The sequence below is a fragment of the Phallusia mammillata genome, chromosome 3, assembly GCF_965637545.1.
Source record: "Phallusia mammillata chromosome 3, kaPhaMamm4.hap1.1, whole genome shotgun sequence".
Lineage (NCBI taxonomy): Eukaryota > Metazoa > Chordata > Ascidiacea > Phlebobranchia > Ascidiidae > Phallusia > Phallusia mammillata.
In genome coordinates, this window is record NC_137254.1 from 26128600 (window position 1) to 26153752 (window position 25153).

At 36.2% G+C, this 25153-nt stretch overlaps 2 protein-coding genes and 1 long non-coding RNA gene across 14 annotated transcripts in view; all 3 read left to right on the forward strand.

Moving 5' to 3' along the window:
• Positions 1-2152: 2152 nt before the first annotated feature.
• LOC145218943 (uncharacterized) lies at positions 2153-12854 on the forward strand. Of its 2 annotated transcripts, XR_013857791.1 has the most exons (4): positions 2153-2249; positions 3495-3590; positions 8247-8265; positions 11189-12854. It is a non-coding gene; the product is annotated as an uncharacterized LOC145218943 (long non-coding RNA). The 2 variants fall into 2 exon arrangements; XR_013857792.1 differs by lacking the exon at positions 11189-12854 and having other exon boundaries at positions 8247-10116.
• A 1961-nt stretch (positions 12855-14815) lies between these two features.
• Positions 14816-17139, forward strand: LOC145218936 (reticulophagy regulator 3-like). Its single transcript, XM_080086358.1, has one exon. The coding sequence runs from the start codon at positions 14919-14921 to the stop codon at positions 16137-16139; it is 1221 nt and encodes a 406-aa protein (XP_079942484.1). The 5' UTR covers positions 14816-14918; the 3' UTR covers positions 16140-17139.
• Positions 17140-18475: 1336 nt separating this feature from the next.
• Positions 18476-25153, forward strand: part of LOC145218933 (CLIP-associating protein 1-B-like) — a 31281-nt gene continuing 24603 nt past the window's right edge. For 7 of the 11 annotated variants that reach the window (XM_080086344.1, XM_080086347.1, XM_080086346.1 and 4 more), the window contains exons 1-10: positions 18476-18722; positions 19526-19666; positions 20351-20429; positions 20739-20842; positions 21163-21330; positions 22611-22708; positions 23207-23277; positions 23506-23526; positions 24122-24268; positions 24898-24984. In XM_080086344.1, coding sequence (XP_079942470.1) covers positions 18684-18722; positions 19526-19666; positions 20351-20429; positions 20739-20842; positions 21163-21330; positions 22611-22708; positions 23207-23277; positions 23506-23526; positions 24122-24268; positions 24898-24984 — 955 coding nt within the window. In that variant the 5' untranslated portion in view covers positions 18476-18683. The remainder of the gene's footprint in view (positions 18723-19525; positions 19667-20350; positions 20430-20738; positions 20843-21162; positions 21331-22610; positions 22709-23206; positions 23278-23505; positions 23527-24121; positions 24269-24897; positions 24985-25153) is intronic. The other 4 variants (XM_080086348.1, XM_080086350.1, XM_080086354.1 and 1 more) reach the window with 2 other exon arrangements.

Genomic DNA, 25153 nt, shown 5'->3' on the forward strand with positions numbered 1-25153 from the left:
TATATTCTATACGATATTTACCAATTTACTATACACATCATTTGATCTACATATATGATTGTTTTTGCAAGCAAAAACAGTTGAGTCCCCACACGCGCGTTTGTGCGGATTTAACGTCCTGGTTATTTTTAGAATCTTAAGAAAACACTTACCCAACTTTAGCAATAACCCAGCTTGAAAAGTTTTGTCCGTATTCTTTTTGCATCATTATTGTCATATAATTACAAAAAAATGCATTCACCTGCCTTAATCGTAAACAAAGGAATTACTCCCTTGAGAGTTGAGACTTCTATCTGACTGACAGCGTACACATATTATGGGCTGTAAAAGTAACTATTTGGCCGATTAAGGCAAAATTTTAAGTACTGAACGAATAACCTACTGCAAACAATTGTTTAACATTTCAACACATTAGGGCTTGTATTTTTGGCCTAAAACTTATTATTTGGGGGTTTCAGGGGTAAAATGGGTGAATCCAATAAAAAGTTACAAAATTCTTTAGAATACCTTACATTGCACCAACCAACAAACCATGAAACTCTCAGATTATGTACTTTAGTCAGTACAGCCGTTTTAAATTTTTTTTAGGGGGGTGGGCCTGTGGGTGAACCACTGGGTCGTTTAGGGTCAAACTTCAGGAGGATCAAATTTAGAACAATAACTAACATCTGTGCAAATTTGAATACATTTAAAGCACTCTTTCTTGACCAAACGCATTTAACAAATTAGCGTTAGACAGAAATGAATATTTGGGGGTTTAAGGGGTGAAAATGGGTGAATCGAATAAAAAGATACAAAATTCTTTGAAATATCTTATATTGCACCAAACAACACAGCATATCACTCAGAGATGCTGTACTTTAGTCAGTACAGCCGCTTTTAAAAAAATACGTTTGGGGGGCCTGCGGGTGAACCGCTGGGTCATTTGGGGTCAAACTTCAGAAGGATTAAATTTGGATTAATAACTAACATTTGTGTAAATTTTATTAAATTTGGGGCACTCTTTCTTGACCAAACGCGTTTAACAAACCAGAGTTAGACAGAAAAAAGAAAAAAAAATACGGACAAAAACAATATGTGTCCCCTTCATAGAAGGGGACCCATAAAAATATAAGAACGGAATGTTTTTGTTTGAATTCTCACTAAAAATCAGAACATACCGCGTTAGGTAATTTGTTTGATAAACTATTTTGAAGCTACAACTAAATGACCTCTTCACTTTTTTTTTTAACGTGTTGTTACCTCAGTGTCGTCTTGACTTACCAATTAAGCATCTTAAAAACTTTTTTCGTCATGCGGTTACACTAAGCCAGTAAGCCTACTAGACAATTGTTCACGTATGTCCTCAACGGATGGATGCCAGCAAGCATTTTGTGAAGCGTAACAAAGATTTAAGTTGCCTGGACAATTTTTTTGTATTAAAATCGTTTATTGTGAGTTATTTTTTCGCCTAGAATCGAACCTCACAACAGTATATATATATTCCCTGATTTTTGTCCAAAGCGAGTAGTCGACGGATTCCCGATGTTTGGCCTAGGATCCAACCAGAAGTAAAAAGTTATATAACGCTTGCGGTTCGTCACGGACTGCTAAGTTGCGAGAATCCCAATCTGAGTTGCTTGTGGAAAGATTTGGTTACAGTGCAGTCAATAAGCTTTTTACAAATCAGGCGATAATAATTTTTTACAGTTTTGTTGCCTAGTAGGCCTATGTAAAATAATTACCTGGATTTTAGAGTGTACACGCTTTAAAAGTGGAAAAATAGAATAGGTCTATAATAGTGAAACCTAAAGAAAAGATAGATTTTATTATTCGAAATATTCAGCGCAAAATAATTAAAGGTTTTTCGAGTGCACGCACGCAACTTTTGTTGAGGCACCAGAAAAGTAGTGCAGATTAAAGCAATCGAAATAAAATGCAAAATTAATTGGTTATAGCCAACAATGCGCTAAGAAATATAAAAACTGAAATTGTTGAGACATATATAGACCCATAAATGTTAGTAGCTTTTCAAATGAAAAATTATTAGGTACTTTTTGATTCCTTTATTAATGGATAGGCTAAAGTGCACGCTTAAAGTGTGTACTGAAATTTAAGTCTTCGGTGTTTTGACAGACTGAGATTTAAGTCTTCGGTGTTTTGACAGAACCAACCTTTTGAGAAAGCTTCACAAACATCTGAACAACACAAAATGAAATTTATCTGGACAAGTGCTTTGATTCTTTTGGTTGCGATCGGGTGTGTTGAAGGTAAGAAATAAATGTAGCCTAAGAGTAAATCAATTTTCGGTTCAGCTTCGCGCTTAAAGTTAAAGCAAAAGGATCTTGACGAGGGATGCACAACCTTTTCCCTGCGACATCGCAGATCCTTGTTTTACCAACGAACACCAATTGCGTGCTTGTTTGTTGTTACAAAATTGCTGAGGTAAAGAATAGGTTAAAATATATATACAATCTAATGGCGCCTGAAAGGCCCAGCGAAATTTTAGCAAATGAGTTTTAGTTACGTTCACGGGTTGTGCACCTCTGAGTTAAACGGTATAAGGCAGGGGTGTCAAACTCGTTGGGTTCGAGGGCCACATTGCCGTTTGAAAATTATGCCGAGGGCCGCATGTGATTTTTAATTAAGTTTTATACACTTAAACAATCTTTTGGCTACGACGACCGCATGGCAGATCCTTAATTCACCAACAGCCGCCAATTATCTGCTGGTTTTTGTTTCAAAATTACAGATGTAAAGAAATAGGTTAATAACTTTATATCATATGTATACCATCTATTGACGCGCCCAAAGCCCAGATTAGTTTCAAACTTGATTCACAGATTAAGCTGCACAGTATGAAGAACTGTTTATTATGTCATAATCTGTATTGTGACGTTATGCTTTTTTGCATTGTTTGCACACCATAGAACTACAAAAAGTCTGACGCATGTGGTAGCTAGGCTAGTAATACTCTTTTCAGTAACACAAAATCTGTTTAGAGCAGCTTGAAACTCAAAATTTTTGCCAAAGGAATTTTAATTGCATCACGGCCGCCAGTACATTATTTTAATGGCGATGTGTTTGCGGCCGCAGAAACGAGTTTGTGTTCGTACGGTTTGAGGAACGGTTTAATTACTATCGTTTCTATTCATAACATATGAATTATTATTTTTGATTAAATTTCTGTAAATGTTTGTTTAAATAATAGCTTTCACTTGTACGAAAAATACGAAAAATTCGTTATAATCAGATAAAAATCTGACAAAATACTACAATTGTTTTTGAGTGTTCGTGGGCCGCATTGGAGGGAGTTTGACACCCCTGGTATAAGGCATGGCAGGTTTCAGACATAGGCTAGTATAGCTTATTACAGGCTAGGCCTACATCCGTTGAAAAGTGGATGAATTACTTTTGACAAAAAGTAATTAAAAAAATAGTAATAAAAAACTGGTATAACTAGGCCTTAGTGTTTATATTTTATGAGAACAAGTAAGTTACATATTCATTTACAGGTCGATTTCATCAACGACATTTGATCCAACAATGTATGAGTTCCTACTGCAGTCGCGAATGGCTTTCCACCGGCTTTAGTTGCCAACATGCAAGACGTAAGTATTCACATATAACAAGCAAACGGTTTGGACTTTCTTTAACGTGTAGCTTTGTGGTTCGACGAGATTTATTAAACGTCTTATAATCTGGGGTCAGTAACTTTTTTGCACTGTGGATCATTTTAAAACTGATTTTTTTGCGAGCCTAGGCTACCTTACAAAAACAAAAAAAGGTTGCATGTTAAATCTTATAGGCTACTTTTTATTCACTGAAAATTTTTAATTCACTGAAATTTTAAAAAGATGTTAACGAAATTGAAACATAGCCAAACCGGCGTATTCTAACTGAAACATGATTGTTGAACGTAGGCCTATAGCCAGATGTCTCATTTCAAACAACAAAATATATAGCCCCATTTCCGACAACAAAGAAATGAATAAAAGAAAATACATAACGTTTTAATCAACTGTTTCCGATAATAATTAAACGCTAGGTGCACCTTAAAAACCAAAATGACTCGTTCAAAAAAACACGCAACAATTCATTTCTTCCCGTTTTTGTCCGTTAATGTTGGCACAAGCGATGCTACAAAAAGCAAAATTCCAACTTCATCAAGGCCCTGGAGGCCCAATACAAGCATTTTTAATATTTACTGCAAATTGCGCCGCACTTTGATTTTGTAACTAGGATGAGGTTATAAAAGAATGTGTTTGCGTCAAACTGGATATATCCTATATTTCTGAAATAAAATGGCGGGCGATAAAACCTGTAATTTACAATTCACTGTAAATCAGGATCCCACCCAGAGGGTGGAATTTGCTTACCCCTTGGGTGGTCCACAATTGGATGGAATTTTCCATCCTACCATGGAGTTTTACATCCCTGAGGATGGAAAAATTTATGATGGTATTTTCCATCCTAAACGTTGTTCAAGTTTGTTGATGGGAATGCCCATCCATGCCTGACGAACAATGGTGTGTACCATGGTTACATAATACACACGACATATTAATGTCCCTCTACATTTATTAACGCTTGAAGATCATGCAGAAAAGAAACATGAAACATTAACAAACAAGTAATTTGACTCAATCTTAAAGCGAATTAATAATTTTTTGCACTGTTGGGTTTTGAATAGTTTCTGATATTTTGAGAACGAACGATAGAAGCTACAGAGTGCACGTAAGAGCCTTCGGAAACCTCACATCGAATATCCAATATGACGTGATTAACACAATTAAAGCTTCGCCAAACGTTGGGCAATTGCATAGCCAACGTTTTTGCACGTATACAGCAGGGTCGGCATGTTCAGTTGCCAAGATACATGGGTAAGGCAAATGACGTCATTTGCCAGAAGAGCTTTACAAACTTGATATTATGCCTGGCAGCAATAGCTTACCGTATATACTCGCCGATAGGTCGCACTATTAGTTTTGTGTTAAAAAAGTTTAATTTAGAGTTGACTCGCACTGAAAATCTAGGAATTTAAAAGGCCCGTTCCCCTGCTTTTTTGCATAGATAACTTCCTATTTGTTTTTGTAGGGTTTAATACAGCGGTTCCCAAACTGGGGTCCGCGGTCCTTTAGGGGTCCGTGAGGCAATTTTGGGGGACCGCGAAGCGGTTGAAGTAATTCTATAATCTTATTTGGCGTCAGTTTGTGCCACTAAATAAGTTTAAATGAAAGTAGAATTGAGAATCGACTGTCTCCATTGCTAAACAATGGCCTTTATTGAATGACAACTATTAAAAATGCAATTGTTCGCGCACAATCGTAATGTTTTTGTCCTGTTTGTGATGTCACATGCTGTCTTTGAATGATTGTTATGCGCAATTTTGCACAACTAGCTAAAATCCTGCAATCAACTTTCGTTTTTATGAAATACACATTCAGGCTTAAGGACCGCGAGCCCTCGAAATAATGGCAAAGGGACCGTTTTGAAAAAAATATGAAAAAGTTTGGGAACCACTGGTTTAATATGATTAAAATATGTCAACAAAGCGGGAAAATCCAACGCACGCTGAGCGGTCGCATGTGCGTGTGCGCTCATGAAACTGTCTCGCATTGGTATGTGCGTGCACGCGCGCATGCACCCGCATTCGATAGAACCACAGTGGCAATAGCACATTTCCACTACAATTCGCGTCTATAACGCACATCCTTGATTTTTTACAGAAAATTAGGATACAATTTTGCGCGTTATACTCGAATAAATACGTTATATCCGCCCAATAAGCCGACCCCAGAAAATTAGGTCGAAAACGTAAGGTCCTGAAAATCGGCTTATTAGCCGGAAAATACGGTACTTGCAATGGCCGAAACTTTTCAATTTTGTTTCGACTTGGTGGCGATTTGAACTTATGTCGAGTGGATTGGTGTATATACGGTAATACGGTATATATGCTTTGCCTATACTTACGAAGAAAAAAAATAGAAAAATAGTTCCAAACTTCTAAACCAAATGCAATAAAGACACAAAAAATTATCATACCTGGTCAGAGTATTGAATGAACATATCCAACTTGTGGTAAAAAGCAATGGAATGCAACACAGCACTTCTGAAATGAAAACGTAACTTTAAACAAAAGCAATAATAAGTTTATTCTATCTACTACAAAGTTACAACGTTATCCCTACATCATGGATTAATTAATTCAAAGGGTCTACATACCATTTTCTTTCAAAATATGAAGCAATGTTTCTGGCACTGATTTCAGTTTTGGCTCCAACATCTTCTTTATTTTTGGCAAGATGGAATGACTGGCACTTTTTAATTCATCTTGGAGGTCTACTTTGAACAATCTTTTTGCTTCGTCGAATATCTAAAATTAAAGTTCTACCATCAACAAACTGGTATAATGCGGGCTAAACTACCCTTTTATTTGGTTGTTTATTCCAAGCCATTGACGTTCTTGACAATGAAAAACCGATTTAAAATTTGAATTTAAAACTAGAAACGTGTTACATTTAAAACACACACAGCACCTAGACAAAATTCGAATGCTACAAAAAACACAATTATTGGCGGCAAATTAAGAATGCGTGTAAAGCTTTGATGGCCGCGACACTGTCGCCGTTTTTACATTCAGTGTCTCTGAAACAAAACTTAACGTCCATAATTTTTTACTTAGTTACAAGTCTGTACAAATTACGTGCATACATTTAACGTTCTATACCTTAGAAACTATATTTTTGCGTTGTATATCCGCTGTTAACACTAATAAATCACATCCCGAACAAATGGATTTCGTAACTAGGAAGGAAAAGAACAACTAAAATGCTAATCGTTTGTGGTAGAGGTGATAAAAAGTCAAATACGGATCTCAAAGGCGGTCATTTCGAACATTTTACTTCCACCCTCAAACGTGTTTTTTTCCCACGTAGTAGCCATGAAATGCGGAATGATGGAAAAATACATATTACTATAAAAACTCCCTTCTCGGAACCATGGTATTTCTCACCCTCAAGGATGGATTTCGAACCAAGCAACACTAAAATGATGGAAAATCCATCCTTTGTGGAATTTCCATCCTTGGGGTATCGAAATACCACCCTAAAAACGACCCCTGATTTACAGTGAAGCATACGAAATAAATCGCATCTTCACAACTTTGGCTTTGCAGTGGTCGGCAACCGTCTGGCCGCGGCCCGGTACCAATCCGCGCCGAGTTCGTTACCGGGCCGTATACTTTTTCAGGTTAAACGCTTTGAAACATTTTGCCCCTGTATTCCGGGAATGATTTATGCGTTTTCATTGCTAAATATTTGTAAGTTTTTTAGGACTGGTCCGCGAAAAAATTTCAGTTTCAAACGTTCAAATATTTAGCAATGAAAACGCATAAATGAGCTTATCACCGGCCGGTCTTAAAAAACTTACCGTACGTCCGCAGTACAAAAAAGGTTGCCGACCCCTGCTTTAAAGCATCTGGATGCCTCATAAACAACGTGAATGATATATAATAGCTTAGTACTAAGTACTAACCACGTGGTTCGCAAAACTTGGATCGCGAAACAATTTTGTGGGAACCATCAAGTGCTTGAAGTCCAATTTCAACCCGGTTTGATGGTAGATATGTGCGATGGTAATGGTTTAAATTGGTGTGGAAGGTGCATTTAGAGAATGTCGAGTTTTATCTCTCCACAAGTTATACAAAAAGGCGAAAAACGAAAAAAGCTCCGTTATGTAACACAAGCTTTGATTCCCTATATAGATGTTCGTAGATTCCCACAAAACTACAGCAAATGCATCTTGTTACGGATAAATTACTTGTTGCGAGCGTATTTTTCTGATTTGGTTCAACAATGTAGGATATTCACCTTGGACCACAAAAGATCAAACGAAGCGATGGGGAAAAAAATAGTAGTTTGGAAACCACTGCCCTATAGGCTGAAGATTCCGAACTTAGATAAGTTTTTATCTGATATAACCAAAAAACCAAACCGTAAAATAGTTTTGGATAGAGTTTGTGGTCATTATACGTGTATTGCAAAAATAGGAGAAAATCGAAGGCTTTTTGAAATTTAGCCATCTCATCAAACGGCGGCACCAGGGTTGTTGGGCTTTTCAATCGGGATATTGATAAGATTTTTGGTCCTCAGTAAGGGTTCTACCCTTGTACAGTGACAGTTTTGATAGTTTCATAATAGCCTTTAAATCGCGACTTTAGCCTACAGCCAAACCACAAATTTAAACACCTGTCGTTTGTTTTACAGACCACCGACCATGTCTTTGGTGTGTAGCGGTTGCGACATAATTTGTGCAAACTTTGCAATATTTGTTTACCAAAATAGCTCGGTTTTGACCCAATAGCTCAAAGGCTGCGAGGAAGTTAAAATGTATAGCAACCAAATCCCACTGTAATGACAAATCGTGTTCGGACTTTGTAATATTTCCTGTCGCAGTTAATTAGGATGCAGATGCAACTTTGTGATCTGGTGTTTATGTGCTTTAACCGTGTGTTTTGTCTCGTGCTGTGATTGGATGCTGCTTTGTGTGGGAATTTGTGCAAGAGCCAATCGCAAGAGCACATGTGTACGATTTAACGCCTTTATCCGGAGTATATATATAAACCGCACTCGTTCATTTCGATCTTTTCTCTTGCCTCTCTTTCTGTCCCTGTTCCTTCTTGTGCCTTTCAGAAGTAATAAACAAACGAACCGAAGTACAAGACACGTGTGTGGAGTTTCCAGGACTCCGGTCCTGACAAGCCCAGGAGCTTGGGAGGTTAAGGACGGTGATATACCTTCTTTAATTTGTAGTGACGCGGTTGTAACCTTGAGACTCATCAGCGAACATTTATAGTGACTCGGTTTTATAGCTTGTACCGAGACAAACCGTATTTAACACTACAAAATTTGGTGCCGCTCGAGTGAGGAGAACTTACAAAACATTTGCTGTTTAACAAGTGGTAACTTCAAAAAAAAAGCTCGAGTGATGTCAGCAAAGTTTACGACAAGCGACCGAAAGAATTACCAGTTTACCGTCCAAATGTTTGGACTGCATCGTTAAGCTAAGAAGTTGTAAACGTTTTACTTTTTTTGCAGAAAACTGTATTTTATGTGTTGTCATCAACGTCGAACGTTTGTTTTTGTTTCTCACCGTTTGGATCATGTTTCTATATCATCGTTCGATCAGTTACACCGCAGTGCGATGTCTTTTCTTAAACCAGGTGAGCAATATTGAAGTGCTATTCTTGGCTGATTTGTTATTTGTATGCGTATTTGTTTAACGAAAGAAAAACTTTTTACAACTCATGTTACATCATATGCGCACAAAGAATTGTATCGGTCTTCCACTGTGTTGACCTCATGCGCTCGATTTTAAGAAACACGTAATTTAACCATAAAAACAACCAAATCGTGTGGGTGCTGTCCACTAGCCTAGCCATAGGAGTATATTGTTTATGCCACCGTGCTATTACATCGCATGTTGCGCCAACTAGGCGTTTATTGTTCTTCTTGTTCATGCATGATAAGCCAACTAGGCGGTCTTTATTACTTGTCCGATTATTGTATTACTACGCCAAATAGGCGGTGATTACTTTATTACTATTGCATTACTATGCCAACTAGGCGCTCTCTGTTTTTTTATTATCATTGCATGATACGCCAACTATAGACGCTTTTCTATACATTACAAAAGAACGAACAATCGAAGCTTGTCGCAGCTTCCGAGCATGGCTCGATACACGTACGTACTTTTTATCACTTTCCCACGAGGAATGAATACTATTATACTTCATGCGAATGATTATTTACATCAATATACTCCTGAGTACCATCTCAATTTTAAGGTTTAGTCTGAACATCGGCTAGCTTGGGGGCAAACCTACATTAAACCAAAACTTGATTTCATGTTCTACTTTATCAAACGTATTCATTTATTGTACAATTTTTCTAGTTTAGTCAGCCAAGACTAACGCTTCAATTGCCAAGTTTATTGCCTGCCCAATTGTAACACATAATACTGAATTCGATTCTCAGGCAATAAATGCGCTGCTCTACCGTAATTACTATGTTCTATTGTTACACATTAAAACTTATGTGTGAAATAAATGTCATTGTATTTCGGTATACTGCTTGTTATTTTGTTGTTTCAGAAGCGACGTGCCTTCGAACCGCTATTGTGATCAAAAGCAAGGGACATTCAAATTCACCATACTGACAGACACATAATTACAGCGATTGAGGTGTCTGAAGACTGGAGACAATCAATCTCCAGGAACAAAACGTTACGCTCGAAATGCGATAATCAAATTCGATAAATGGTGTGGTGTAAAGTGAATGTTGTTTGTTTTTGAATGTATATGCTCATGCTGTTTTAAATGCTTAATGAAGAAATTCTTGTATTTGTGCTGTAACTTATGTACTTTTTTTTTTTTCAGTAGTTGATCCAGACATTAACAGAAATCAACAAATTATCCATTGCGTATTGTTTTGTGTTGTGTATGATATGTATTTTCTTGTGTACCACTTTCATGCCCAATCCCGCAATGACCATATATTGCTCATTGCTCAAAAAAATGGCGGGGGGTATTTTGTAGCGGTTGCGACATAATTTGTGCAAACTTTGCAATATTTGTTTACCAAAATAGCTCGGTTTTGACCCAATAGCTCAAAGGCTGCGAGGAAGTTAAAATGTATAGCAACCAAATCCCACTGTAATGACAAATCGTGTTCGGACTTTGTAATATTTCCTGTCGCAGTTAATTAGGATGCAGATGCAACTTTGTGATCTGGTGTTTATGTGCTTTAACCGTGTGTTTTGTCTCGTGCTGTGATTGGATGCTGCTTTGTGTGGGAATTTGTGCAAGAGCCAATCGCAAGAGCACATGTGTACGATTTAACGCCTTTATCCGGAGTATATATATAAACCGCACTCGTTCATTTCGATCTTTTCTCTTGCCTCTCTTTCTGTCCCTGTTCCTTCTTGTGCCTTTCAGAAGTAATAAACAAACGAACCGAAGTACAAGACACGTGTGTGGAGTTTCCAGGACTCCGGTCCTGACAAGCCCAGGAGCTTGGGAGGTTAAGGACGGTGATATACCTTCTTTAATTTGTAGTGACGCGGTTGTAACCTTGAGACTCATCAGCGAACATTTATAGTGACTCGGTTTTATAGCTTGTACCGAGACAAACCGTATTTAACACTACAGGTGCCAGATGCACGTCTGTCGTCACTTCAGCAATTGCTTCTCAATTTTCGGAGGCGGAATCTGCTGAAATAGTCCGCTGACAACTCTTTTGGTTGATTCTTTTGTATATGGTCTTCACAGGGTATATAAACAACCTTGTTTGCCCCCTTCCTCTTCTTTAATTGCACATATAGGCTACAATTTCTGCTCTACGCTGCTTGTTTATAAAAGTCAGGCAAATTTGAGCTGTCAGCACTGAAGAGCCCTTTCAATTACCACAAAGCTTTAGTTTTCAAAACCGATTTTTTTAACCTTGTAAAATGTAAATGATAATATCTATGTTGTTGTGTGTTACACCCGTAGGTGTGTTCTTGGGTTAAACCTGTATATAACAGGGGCCTGCACAGTTTAAATATAGGGTCGCTGGCGAAAAAAATCTGTACGTTGTCTCGTGTCACACCGTGTTTAATTAAAAGCATCTCAAACAAGATTAGGAAGGCGTTTGGTTTGTAAACTTTGAACACGCCCCTGTTATATTATTTTCGCATTATAAATTTGTGCCCGAGAGCGTGCGTGTCATAGGAACACACACCAGTGGTGGGATTTAGCCGGTTCGCAGCGGTTCTACAGAACCGTCTCACGAAATTTTATTAGATCAGAGAACCGGTTAACATTACTGGTTACTGTTAATGGACTTTTTGTAGCAGGCCCGGCTGAAAAATGACTTTTGTGATAGAACCGACTGACAAAAAAATTGAATCCCACCACTGAACTCACCGTATTGCACATGTTTTAACAATCTCTGTTGTTATTGTACAAGGTAACAAACGTTCTAAACTATATGTGTTTTGTTCGCTGCGACTTTTGCAAAGCTTGAACATGAGCAAGATAATGCCAATGTCAAAAACCACAGCATGATTATAATGGCAAATACCTGCCGAAATTCAGAAAATCTCCTTTTAACCTCGTCAAGATTAGATTGTCACTCGATACAACTATGTCACATACCGCGCACAGGTCTTTAACGTTCCAGACGCATGGCATGAAAGCATCTCAAATAAGAAAGGCATTTGGTTTGTAAACTTTGAACACACTTGACTTATGTGGTGTGCTGGTGATGCACCGAACCCGCCTCAAAAGGTTCGGGCCGAAACCGAATATTCGGCCACGAGGTCGAATAATTTTTGCCGAATCTTAAACTATCGTTCTGATTGACGTTTTCGACTGAGTCTCGTGTCATGTTTACAATTAAGTGTTATGGTTTATGACACTTCAAAATGACTTTCACAATGAGAACGCTTTACTTAAATTCTAATATTTTGAAGACAATGTGGCTCGTATTTTGTTATACGCAGCAATTAGTTATTTTATACTGTTTCATATTGGCGAAATTTACAATTTTAGTATGAATTTTATACAATTTAAACTGATCAAAACGTTCTTTTTTTGAAAAAAAAATCAAAAAGTAACTTTTTTGAAAATTCGGCCGAAACCGAAAAACGGCATATTCGGCCGAAATGTTTCGGCCAACCGAAACTTCGGTGCATCACTATTGTGTACCCCTGTTATTTCACTTTTGCATTATAAAAAGTCATTGTAAATTAGTAATTTGTGCCCGAGAGCGTGTATATAAGGAACACATCATATTGTGCTTGTTTCAACAATCTCTGCTGTTATTGTGGAAGGTAAAAAACGATCTTGTATAACAATGTGTGTTTTGTTCGCTGCGACCTTTGCCAAGTATGAACATGAGCAAGATAATGTCAATGTCAAAAACCACAGCAGAATTTCATGACCAATACCTGCGACATTTAGCGAATCTCCTTTTAACCTCGTCAAGATTAGATCGTCACGCGATCACATCCACGCGCCGTTCGTACCAGTCGCGTGGCCGCAACGTTCCTGACGCGTGGCACCACGGGCTAAAAGTATAGGCTAGGATTGAACTTTCGAAACTCACTTTTCCTGGGTTAAGATGCTATAAGCTAAAAATTGCGTTATCTGAAAATTGCAACAAAATGCATGTAAGCTAAAAATTGCATTTTTTAGCTTAACGATACGGCCGTGGACTTTGTGTTGCGTTAAACGCATATTTTCCAAAGGTGAAAGCATATTTTACAATTATAATATCACTCTTCCTAATCTGAAACAAGCAACGCAACGTATCTTTGTTTGATTATTATCTGTTCAGTTTACGACGCCACGTGAAGTGAAGCTATGTGCCAATGCTGTCACCACATATTGTCTACTTGTTAATGGCAACACGAAACATATTAAAGTTATTTGCGTTGTCGCAAAGTTTACTCCCGGGCAAAAAAACTCGTCCTTAGTAGTTCGAGCATGATATGTCATTCATATCAATAGGCCTACAACTATGTCTAGGAATACTATAGTTAATGCCAGGTCTCCAACAAAGACGCACCCCTAAGTTGTATAAGCTATAGTCTCATATTTACATTTCAAAAATATCGGGATTTTATAACCCTATGTTAAAAGCACTAGATTGGCCACCAAAATAGACAAGACATAAGCGCATCCAACAAGAACAGTTTGACATGGTGAGTATTCCCAACAAATCAATTTAACCACACATTAACGTAAAATAAACCCTACCCAACTTCAAGTGTCAACCAACACCGTTGACAATAGATATGACTGCAGATGACAGAAAAAATGCAACGCTCAATTTTAATCCAAGCATTTGACATACAATATAAACAATTTTTGCTTTACAGGTTGCCGTGTCATTTTCATGTCTGCTGTACGCTGCCTAGCCTATTGCGTTTGTCTGCAGGTGTGTGAGAGTATTTTGATCACGACAAAGCGTCGACCTAAAGCAGGGGTTTCTGCGATCTGGCAAAATGTGGCTAGATTTAAATACGAATTATACTTGTAGTTAAGCATATTTGGTAAGAAACCAAGCAAAATCACTTTGTGTTATACACAGGTGCGGCCCGCGATCCCATTTTAACATTTATAATTGGCCCTACAGTAACAAAGGTTGCCCACCCCTGACCTAAAGCGAATGTCAATAAAAGAAAAGTTTACTAAAACAACAAAATATAAATCCGCAATAAGCGGCCTTTTATAATTATGTATGCAGCTTACAATTTCGATGAAGTTTTTTTGATTTCTATGTATTCGTTGTTTTTACATGTAGGGTATTTGCTACCTCACTTGCATAATAATAAATTTGTTTGTATTGCTTTTAAAATTACAACATATTTTCTTGATGGATTACATCCTGGAGCTAGGTACTAACGTGAATTTTTACTTATAACAATAACAAAAGATTTACACTAAAGCAAATACAAAACATAATATCAGTTTTGTGCAAACGTTGACAACTAGACGAACTAGTCGCAAAGAAAACTTTACTTAGTTACAAGGCACAACGTTAGATTGCATGAACAAAGCCTAAACGTTCTTACTTCACCTTCAGAAACTAATTCAAAGATAGAAATGCCACCAAACCAAATTTTTGGAGTATCACTGAATACTGGTATCAATAAAGTGCAAGCACACAGCTTTGTGTTTTGGAACATGCAATTGCAATCCCAAATGGGATATTGTTAAATAGTTTTGCAAAACTTTATGATAATAATAAAGACAGGTAATATAAACATACATTTTAAGCACCAACCTTAATTTTTTCTGATTTCTAACTAGAAATTGTTGTGTTTTGAAAGACAAGCATGACATGTTCATGAAAAAATTGTAGCACAAAAATAACTTGGTGTACACACATGCGATGGCCAGCTCTGGAAGTGGGGATGCAACATCATCTTTATGGATTGAACAAGGAAATAGACATAAAGAAATATCTAATAAAATCTATACCTATTTGAGGAGTTATGAGTCTGTTATTCTTTACCTGCAGAGGGTTCTTGTTTGGGAAAAACCCATGCATTCCATTTCATTTTTTGTGCTTATGCACATTGGATTTGGATATGTGACTATTCGTAGCAATCATTTGATTGGCTTTATATCTTCTATTACTCTTGTGTTTGTGATTTTGGACGTATGGAAGCACAAGTTATGGCCTGAAATTAGGGCAGTTGCACCAGATGAAGAGGCAGAATGGGGAGAACTACACCCAAGGTTGCTAAGCCTGCAAGAAATGTGTCAAATTCTATGTGAAGTGTTTCTGTGGGTTGAATGGGCTTTTAATCAGATTCGCATAACAAGACAAACCCATCCTGGAAAGTTTTGTGCTGTTTTCTGTGCTTGCTGTATTGCACTCAGCATTGTAGGTCAAAAAATACCTGGAGTTATACTGTCCTATGCCATGATGATATGTCTTTTGTTGTGGCCTTTAGTGTGGTATTATCGGATTTTGGAAAAATCCTACACAAAGATTGAACCATTTTTCATGCAGATGCAGTACACACTCAGACAAAGATCAACTACAACTCAATATCTAACAAAATATGTAAGGACCAAAAAGCTGTCAGAACCAGCATCTGAAGAATCTGATGATGACATTTCAGACTTTCTGCCACAATTAGATGAAAAGACTGCTGAAGTATTGGCAAGAGCTATTACCGATGACTCCGAATTGTCAGAAACAGATGAGGAAATTTTAGCCCAGGAACTGCCTACCTTTTCCAGAGCAAGCACCCCTGATAATCTTACAGCAAGCGAAACATACTTGACAACTTTACCTCAGCAGTTTCCAAATATTAATGATGACAATAATAGTGATGACGATTTTGGCTTGCCTGTACCAGATTATAATGAAAATGTTCAAAGGGATAGGAGCACAGTAAATCAGCCCAACCCAGCACAGTTTGTCAGTTCAGAAATAGTTACTGCTGCAATTGGAAATGTGATTAAAGACACATTTTCATCACTAGTACATCGCATGAAACCAGAAGATAATGAAGAAACTCCGACTGGACAGAGCAAGTCCTCCACTCCGTCAAGTGATTTTGAATTCCTTGAATTGGATAATGACAGTGGTTCAAAATGAATAACAGCTGATAAAAAACACATATTCTTGATTTAACTTGCTTTTTCCATTCAGTACGTACATAATTTACAGGCAAACAAACATATCACAACTGGAAAAACTATACAAGTATTTGAAGCATTTTTTGTGATTTTTATGCAGCAATGCTGTAGATATCTTGTTGAACAGGATTTTGGGCAACATTTATCTACGTTGGTATGTCTGATTAAATCACTTATATCCTTTTCACTATTTGCTTTCATGTGTTTGTCAATACTGCAGGTGCTTTTTTGCTGGCAAAATGTTGACTAGTTGATGACAGATATTTGATAAACATGTGGAAAGTAATATGTCATTTCAGGACTTTACATCACTATGTTCGCACATTGACCTAATTTCTCTCTCTTTTCCTATCTGTACATACAATAAAATCTTTATTCATGCATGTTGTGATTACACTAAAAATGCATTTTACTCAAAATGTTGATTATATTTTAATGTACCATGTTGATTACAGTCCAAGCTTGCCAATCCTAAAGGGTGCATATTACTTTAGGCGCAGTTTGACAATTTTGACATTTGCAAACAATGTAACATTTTCAAGTAATATATGTACAAATTTTTGACTGTAAATTTTGATTTCAGTGTGTTTAACCAAAACAACATACATATGTTTTGTCTTTTACTCATCCTTTTAAAAACAACAGTTTATTACATTATTCCCAGTGGTGGGTTCATTCGGTTCGCACCGGTTCTATAGAACCGTCTCACGAAATTTTATCAGATCAATGAATCAGTTAGCATTACTGGTTACTGTGAATGGACCCATTGTAACAGAACCTGCTGAAAAATATGACTTTTGTAATAGAACCGGCTGACAAAAAATTTGAATCCCACCACTGATTATTCCCCAGTATTTTGCACATGTATTGTGGATTTTTGATATGCTTGGTGATGTGAATTTAATATTATCAGCCTTTCACTTACCATGCTGTCCAAAATACAATCGGCTGCTTTGCAATGGGTTTGATTCAATCCATTATAGGCCAAATTTGCCCTAAGGTTGCCTAGTGGTTAGCTCAACCATCTTGTGATTAGAAGGTTGGGGGTTCTAATCCTGTCTCGGCAGCTTGTTTTTTCCAGAGCTAGAAACATCAGCAGAATAGTTTGTTGAATTTACCTGAAGTCCCCAACTCCCTAGGGCAAAAAAGTCATTTAACACACTTGCAATAAAAAAGTGACAGCACTACTGGTGAGTGTTCTGGATAAAATACAGTGAAGAAATGCAAATTATTGACATTTTAGATTACCGAGTCATTGTGGTACACAGAAGTACCAATACTCATTACTGTTGTTCTAGTTACTAGAATCTAGTAGGTTAAACAAATGCTTTGCAAGAGTCAAGAAAGAAAGCGACCTGGTGAAGAATAAAAAAGAAAGTAACCTAGTGAAGAGCTTAATATAAAGTGTGCATATGTGTTGTGACATTGAAATTCAAGAGTAAAGTAGTATTTTGCGTATAGAACAGCAATATTCAAGGCCAATTTTCTGGTTCTAGTTTTTGGTTTGGTGTCATTTCAGTCTTTGTTTTACCCAAAAGAACACAGTCTACCAGACTTATAAAAATGTAACCAAACGAACAACAAGAAAAGTATGTAATCAAATGTTTTACTATTTGTTTTGCGAGTTTTCGATAATTGGACTTAGTATCAAGTTTGGGCTATTTGAAACCCAGTTGGAAAGAAAATCAAGTAAAATAAAAGTGTTTTATCGTTCGTGTCCGAAATTTCTAAGTTTGTGCAATAAAAATGTATACTAACCTGTTACAAAAACACAACGAACCTTGAAAAAGTTTCAATCTATAGTCAGTTTCTTCTTGTTCGGTCAAGACCAAAAACGCGCAATTGCAAACGACAAAACATTGCAGTTCGTATATTTAGATGCACGCTCATCCGATTTTTCTCCCAATTCAATATGTCGCGTAAATGAGTTTGTTGTTTCATTAACTTGTGTTTGAAATGTGCACGGCTGCTTTCTGAAATGTGCACAAGGCGAAAAAAAGTGTTAAAAAAGCAGATAAACGTAAAATTGGAGGAGTTTGTGCATGAATGCCATTTGATTTTAAATTTCAAAATCAAAAACAAGGAAAGTGTCTTTAAGATAAAAGATTTACCATAATGTCTCTTCGTTTCTTTGCAGTCAGCTTGTCTTGTATAACAATTGGACATTTTTTGTATTTTTTTTGTTTAGTGAGCTGCTATTAAGCATTGTGGAGAAAAGCATATTTGCAAACTTTTACCTAACTTGTTTTTGTTTAAAATTTATTTAAAATAGTTTGTAAACCAATAATTCCATAAAAAAGCATATGGTTTTAATTTTAGATTATACCGGTCTGTACATACTGTAATAGTGTTTTAAGAAAACATTAATCATGAAAGTGATAGTGTAAATCTGCTCTTGTTTGGGATCGGGATATTCTGCCTGGTAAATTTTTTGTTGTTTTGGTCGTGGATTTTGTATTGCCGGTGCTTCGTACTTTGTTGTTAAAACCAGACAATTTCGAAAATGGACCAGGACACAGTATTATTGCTGACCAGAGAACAGGTATAATTTAATGTTTTATTTTGATCTCACAGTTCGACCATGTTTTAAGGGTCAATATACATTTAAAGTTAATTTTAATGGTGAAAATAGTGGCCCAAATGGACATAAAACGCGACATTCTGATTTTTCAAAAGTTTTGGGAAGTTAATTTTATGCAAAGATTTTGTGTCAATAATGTTGTTTATCTTCTCTTAATATGTATATAGATTTTTTTAAGTGTATTTCTACTAGTGATGGGACGGGTACCCGGTACTCGGTATCGATGGTATCGAACGATTTCAGTGGTATCGATACTCGTACTCGGTATCGAAATATTTTGCCTCAGTTTTCGATACCAACGTGCGAGTACCAAAGGCTGAGTTACACCATAAGAATACGGGCAACTTTATGCCAATATTTGCTTCGGACAGCACAATTGGAAAAAAGTTCCGCCAGTTTACGTATATCTTTTTCGCTGTCACGTGGAGATTACATTTTTCGGAATGTGTGTGTGCACGACTGTACCCCGACCATGGCAGATAAATTAACCAGTGATATACAACTAAGTACCACACTACACCTAAGTACTCGGTAATTGTACTCGGTACTCGGTATCGAAGGTATATACATGTGGTACTCGTACTCGGTATCGGTACTCGCTTCAAAACCTGGTATCGTCCCATCACTAATTTCTACATTTGAACATACATGAAAATTTATTTATCTTAGCCTTCTTTGCAGAAGTAACTTGGGGTCACAATGTATTTGAAATACAAACTTTGCATTAACAAGCCACTAAATGTATATAATTATATTTTATCTAGGATATGAAAAATCGCATGAATGGTGGTGAAAAGCTTATTGAGTTTCTGAGCACAACTGACGATGACCTTTCTGTGTGGTCAAATATTGATAAGATTGTTGATGCCTTGTCAAATTACTGGGTCAGCTCTAGCAATTTCAAGGTGAAGATGCTGATAGGATTAACAGTCTAACAAAAAACACACTATTCCTGTGATAGCAAACATATCATTTAGTTTTTTGTTCAATTGAAACTGATATTAGTGTGTTGATGCAAATATGCTCATAGGTTATGTTAGATTTGGGTTAGAGTAAAATTTGCAGTAGATTGTTATTGTTTACTGCTATTTGTATGTTTTATCTCTTAGTATCATTGCAAAAACTGTAAAAGAAACTTTGTTTTAAAGGAGTTGTTTTTATTAGAACCGACATACAAATCCAGATTTAAAAGTACCCAATGAAATGAACTGCTTTGCCAAAATAAATCACAACAAATAAAACTAACAGATATATATATACATACAGTGTTTTATCACTGGTATACATCACAGCCAGTCTGCAGAACATGGCAGTTCCCGACGAGATCTCGTGCATGCAGGACCTATATGTCCCGCATGCATGACCCATAAGTTCGCGTGCAAAACCAATTTTAGCAGGCGCAAAGCAAGTAAAAGAGGTCAAGACAGCCTATTTAAATGCCTTTAGTGCAAAATTTTTGCGTGCAGACCCCAAATCTTGGCGTGCAAAAGTTGTAAAAAAAAAAATCACGCGTGCAGCTGCCACACTCTGCAGACTGGCATCACAGGATTGTAGCAGTATGTAACATATGAATAATTTGCATTACACAGGTTGCCCTACTCGGTTTGGACATTCTAAGCTTGCTTGTTGAAAGGCTGCAACGTGAATTTCAACAGCATTACATTTTAAGTAAGACCACTTTAGAGTAATCCAGTAGTGCAGTGACCTTGTTTGAGTGTAATTACTTAGTAATTAGCACTGGACCCTTGGGCACTGACATAGCTATTGTTTGCAATTGCAGTTGTTTACTTTATGCCTGTACATAATAAAATATTTTACAAGGTCTTACACCTGAAAACAGTACAAATTCCTTTTTTGTCATGATGTATTTTTCTTTCAATTTTTGTGTTTTTTGCCCTCAAACATTGTTTTTTTATAATTTGGTAGCACATCAATAGATAATTTTAATTGTTCTGATATCACATATGTTACTTTCAGTTCAAAATGCCTTGGTTGATCGCCTTGGTGACCAAAAAGATCAAGTTCGTGATGCCAGTGTTACTCTTCTTACTAACATTATGGAAGTGGCTTGTTCACCTCAAGTAATATTATTATGGGCTGTATAGTATTTTCAGTTTTTTTTCAGAAATATATATATACATATTTTTGTAAAATCTAATGATGAAAATTCTCGGGATTTTTTAGCTTTTATATTGTGTTGGCATTTACTGCTACAACTAATAAACCAGTGTTATATTTGATAATGGTGCATTTTTATTGCAAGATTTTACATTCAATACACACTTTATTGTTTGACTATTAACCGCAGGTTACACATTAACATTATACAGTGTGTGTGTGGACATTGACATTCTTATCGCCCATAAACGCACCTAAATATAAGTTATTATTATATTTGCAGTTTATTTTTGAAAAACTATCTCCGGCATTCTCACATAAAGTGTGGAGGGTTCGAGAGGGAGTTTGTCGACTTCTAGTGGCAACAATTAATCGATTCGGGGCAAAGTCTCTGTATTTGAGTAGATTGTTGCCTCATGTTTGCAAACTTTTGAGTGATCCCCATTCTCAGGTAGGTCTTGCACATATATACATTGCTGAAAAAATACCTTAACAATTATATATTCTTAAACGTCCCTTTTGCAAACATATCAATATTACTGGTATGCCAATATCGTTTTGATTTTTTTATGATTAAAATTTCCAATTTGTAGAAGGCCTACTGTGTATCCATCTGCAAAGATATGTTTTTGTGCTTTTTGCTACAAACAACTGCTGTAGGAATATATATTACTACATAAGTTGGTGCTTCCCTAAATCCAACCGAATACTTTATTATCCACAATTCTAATTTGCCAGCAAGTCGCACCTCTGTGCCATCTGTCACCCTACTGTGCCCGATTGTAAAATAACAGTTTCAAAGGCGCCATGCCCTTGGGGTAACTTTGTTTTGGTGACAAATTCCCTGAGGTTTGAATATTCTAAGGCCATAAATGGTTCACTGTTCCTTTTTCATCAATAATTTATTTTTCTGCACGGTGGTGACACTACCATGCATCACACATCATTTTAAGAGCTATAAATCTTTTTTACCTGTTATAATTTGCAAATTTAAACCATCTATTACACTAACTAGTTAAAAAGGTGCAAAACTGTGAATAGCTCGATAATACTGAGGATTTAAACTTTAATTTGTTCAAAAGGATTTAGTTGTGCCCAACTCTATTATCAGACTATGTTTTTGTCAGATTTAATAGTGCTATAGTAGCGATTTCAATTGTACAAGCATCAGCTGTGGAGCTTTTGCCAGCGCTAACAATTGAAAGTGATTATTGGTTGAGTCTGGAGAGGCATTGTGGCCTTTGTTGCCTGCCTTGGATTCCTCTCCCTAACTCTCCTCGGTCTTTGGTCAACAATAGTACACACATACCAATAGCATCTCGTTGAAACATGCCCCACTGGATCGAAAGTTTAAATCCTAACCACAAACATTAATATCTGACTGCTATTTAAAGTGGTAAAATAGCTAACTTATATATATACGTTAATATTTTCAGTGTTTACAATGTAGATGTATTTCTTATGACTAACTAGACAAACATAAATAGGTGCAACTTAATGCTTTTTACCACATTCTTGTGACAGATATATAAGTCTTGCACTGCAGAACAATTGAAATCTGTAAAAACAAATATTTATTCAGCAAAGCCTTTACCTTTTCGTGTCCTTTACGCTTTTTCGAAGGGACAGTAATGAGTGGCATGTAAACTGAACAAACTTATGTGACCACTTGTTTTCTTTGTCTCTATTTGTCAAGCATGTTTGATTATTTGCATTATGTTGTTGGTCAAGGTTCGGGACAGTGCCATGTCGACAATCGTGGAAATATATCGTCATGTTGGAGAAAAAGTCAGACAGGACCTTGCCAAGAAAAACTTACCTCCTGCCAGGTTGCCAATTATTTTATTTAATATATTAATATTCTACATTAAACACAGCAAACACATTTATGCTGTATTATTTCCCTCTTCCTACATTCAAGTATATATTGCCAGAAAGTTTTTTCCTCATTTTTGGCTTGGATGCAATGTTGGACTAGTTTAGCAACTGCTTTGGTTTGCAAATGCTTTTCATGATTTTCCCAATTTTATGCTCATAAGTAGCAGATGGTGAAAGGGAAAAATGTTGTGTAGATTTACATAATGGTATGTGTTAGCATCAATCCTAGCAGCATCTGTCATTTTTTTTCAACTACAATGTATAGCAATCCAAAATAAAAAAATAAAAAAAAACTTTTGAAATTTATTTGTTAGTACCACCCTTGTATATATATGTGTGTGTGAACTAAAATGCAGGTCATGTCTATAGTGTTATTTTTTCGCTTATAATTCGTGTACCTTACAACATAATACATAATATAATGAATTATTTTCGTTTTATCTCTGCAGGTTAAATGCGTTATATGATAAGTTTGATGAGTTCTTAAGGTCAGGAGACATGGTCGTGGCGTCAGACACTGGTAAGCATGAAATACAGCAGTTCCTGCCCTAATTAGCACACCACAACAGATGCTAAATCATTGATTTTGTCTGCCCCTTATGGGAAAAGACTGGCTTACCAAGAACAAGATTTCTAAATTTTTATTCATGTTCAATTTTGTTTGTAGATTTTTTCAGTTCCTTTTTATTCTGCCATTTTATAAAAAAAGTATTTTTGCAATCAACATATTGCATTGTTAATAAACAAGTTTTTTCAGTTCCTCGAAAAGGTTGGAAAAGAAGTTATTTAAGTATACGTTGCTGTGTATAGTTGCCACACATCACAATTCTGTTTGTTTTTTGGACTATTTAATTTTTACCACAATTTAAGTAGAACATTAAAGCACTTTCAACAATTTTTTTGAGTAGTTTTAGCATTTTTGAAGTGTTTTTTGTGTGTAATAGCACCACCACCTTTTGCTGTATTACTCACTATACGTTTGTTAAAACAGATTTATATTGGCCTTCAAACACATTGGTTTTGGAATTTAAACACAGTTTAATCTGTTTCATGTTGATGTAGTGATTTTTTTTATCATACTTATTAGTTTTCTATTTCTTGTGTTTCTATTTGTTTTCAGCGTGTAATATTTGATAGTAAAAGTGGGTAACCTTTCAAACACTAAAAACATACTTTATTAGCAACTTGGACAAATACAAAACTATCACAGAGCTTCTGTATTGTGAATTCATTATATTGCACTGATATTCACAAAACAAAAGCAATTGTTAAAACTTTGCAATAGATTTGACTATCTACAAACTTATGATAACTTTTATCCATGTTTGGTAAAATCAGATTTTAATCACAACACTTTTACCTAGCTTCTCTTGCGAGTTCCACGGGTAGTTTTGATTCGGCCGATTCCCCGTCATCAGCTGGCTTGATGCGACCACCTCTAACCACAATTGTTGCGAATAACAACAATAGTCGTAACATCCCAGCGAGAGTTACCTTAAGTGCGGTAGATGGTAAGTTTGTGTGGTATTCAAGAGACCTTATCACATTCCTTGTTACAAAGTAGTTTTTGCTGTCCACCTATTTGGTTTAAGCTACTTTTTGCTAACAATGGTACATAGGGTCCTGTTGTACACTTTCAAGTGTATGTAATAGATAACAAGCCTATTTTTTAGTTTATTGTTGAAAATATAAGGTTGTGTAAAATGGTTGGATGTATGGAATGCTTAAAGGCTTATTGTTAAAAAGAACGTGTATGGCCAAATTAGATAAATCTAAATAGGTTTAAAACCCATATCATTCAGTATATATATTACATAAATGTCAGTTACATATTGTAACTTGTTGCCATTGTTTTGTGTTGTACTAAAAGCACAATGTATACATGTGGTATGTTTTGTGGTCCTATGGTACAGTAAGAGGTTAAGAGACTTTTTTTAGTTTGGTGTTAAATAATTTAAAATCTCGTATCATTCAGTATAATACATATTTTAACTTGTTAACATTGTTTTGTGTTGTACTACAAACACAATTATACATATGACATGTATTTGTGTATCCTTTGTTACACTTTTGCTCAGAGTTCATATTTTCTACTGTATGGGTTGCCTAAAGTTTATTTAAAGCAATGGTTTATTCCCAGGACCAACTAGATCATCAAGTAGTCAACCTCGAAGGTCAGTTGCCACTGCTCAACCAAGAATGTCAACTGTAACACGCTCCAATGCAGGTGACGATTTGATGTGTATTGACACCTTCTTTGGTGTTTGAACAGGGTGTCCTTTTAGCTTGTTTGCTTCCACATAACTTATGTATTTAGATCTGTATTCAAACACTTTTTTTCTGTCACTAAAACTAAATTTCTATTAAAAATTTTGTGTGTGATTTTATGGTGTGTA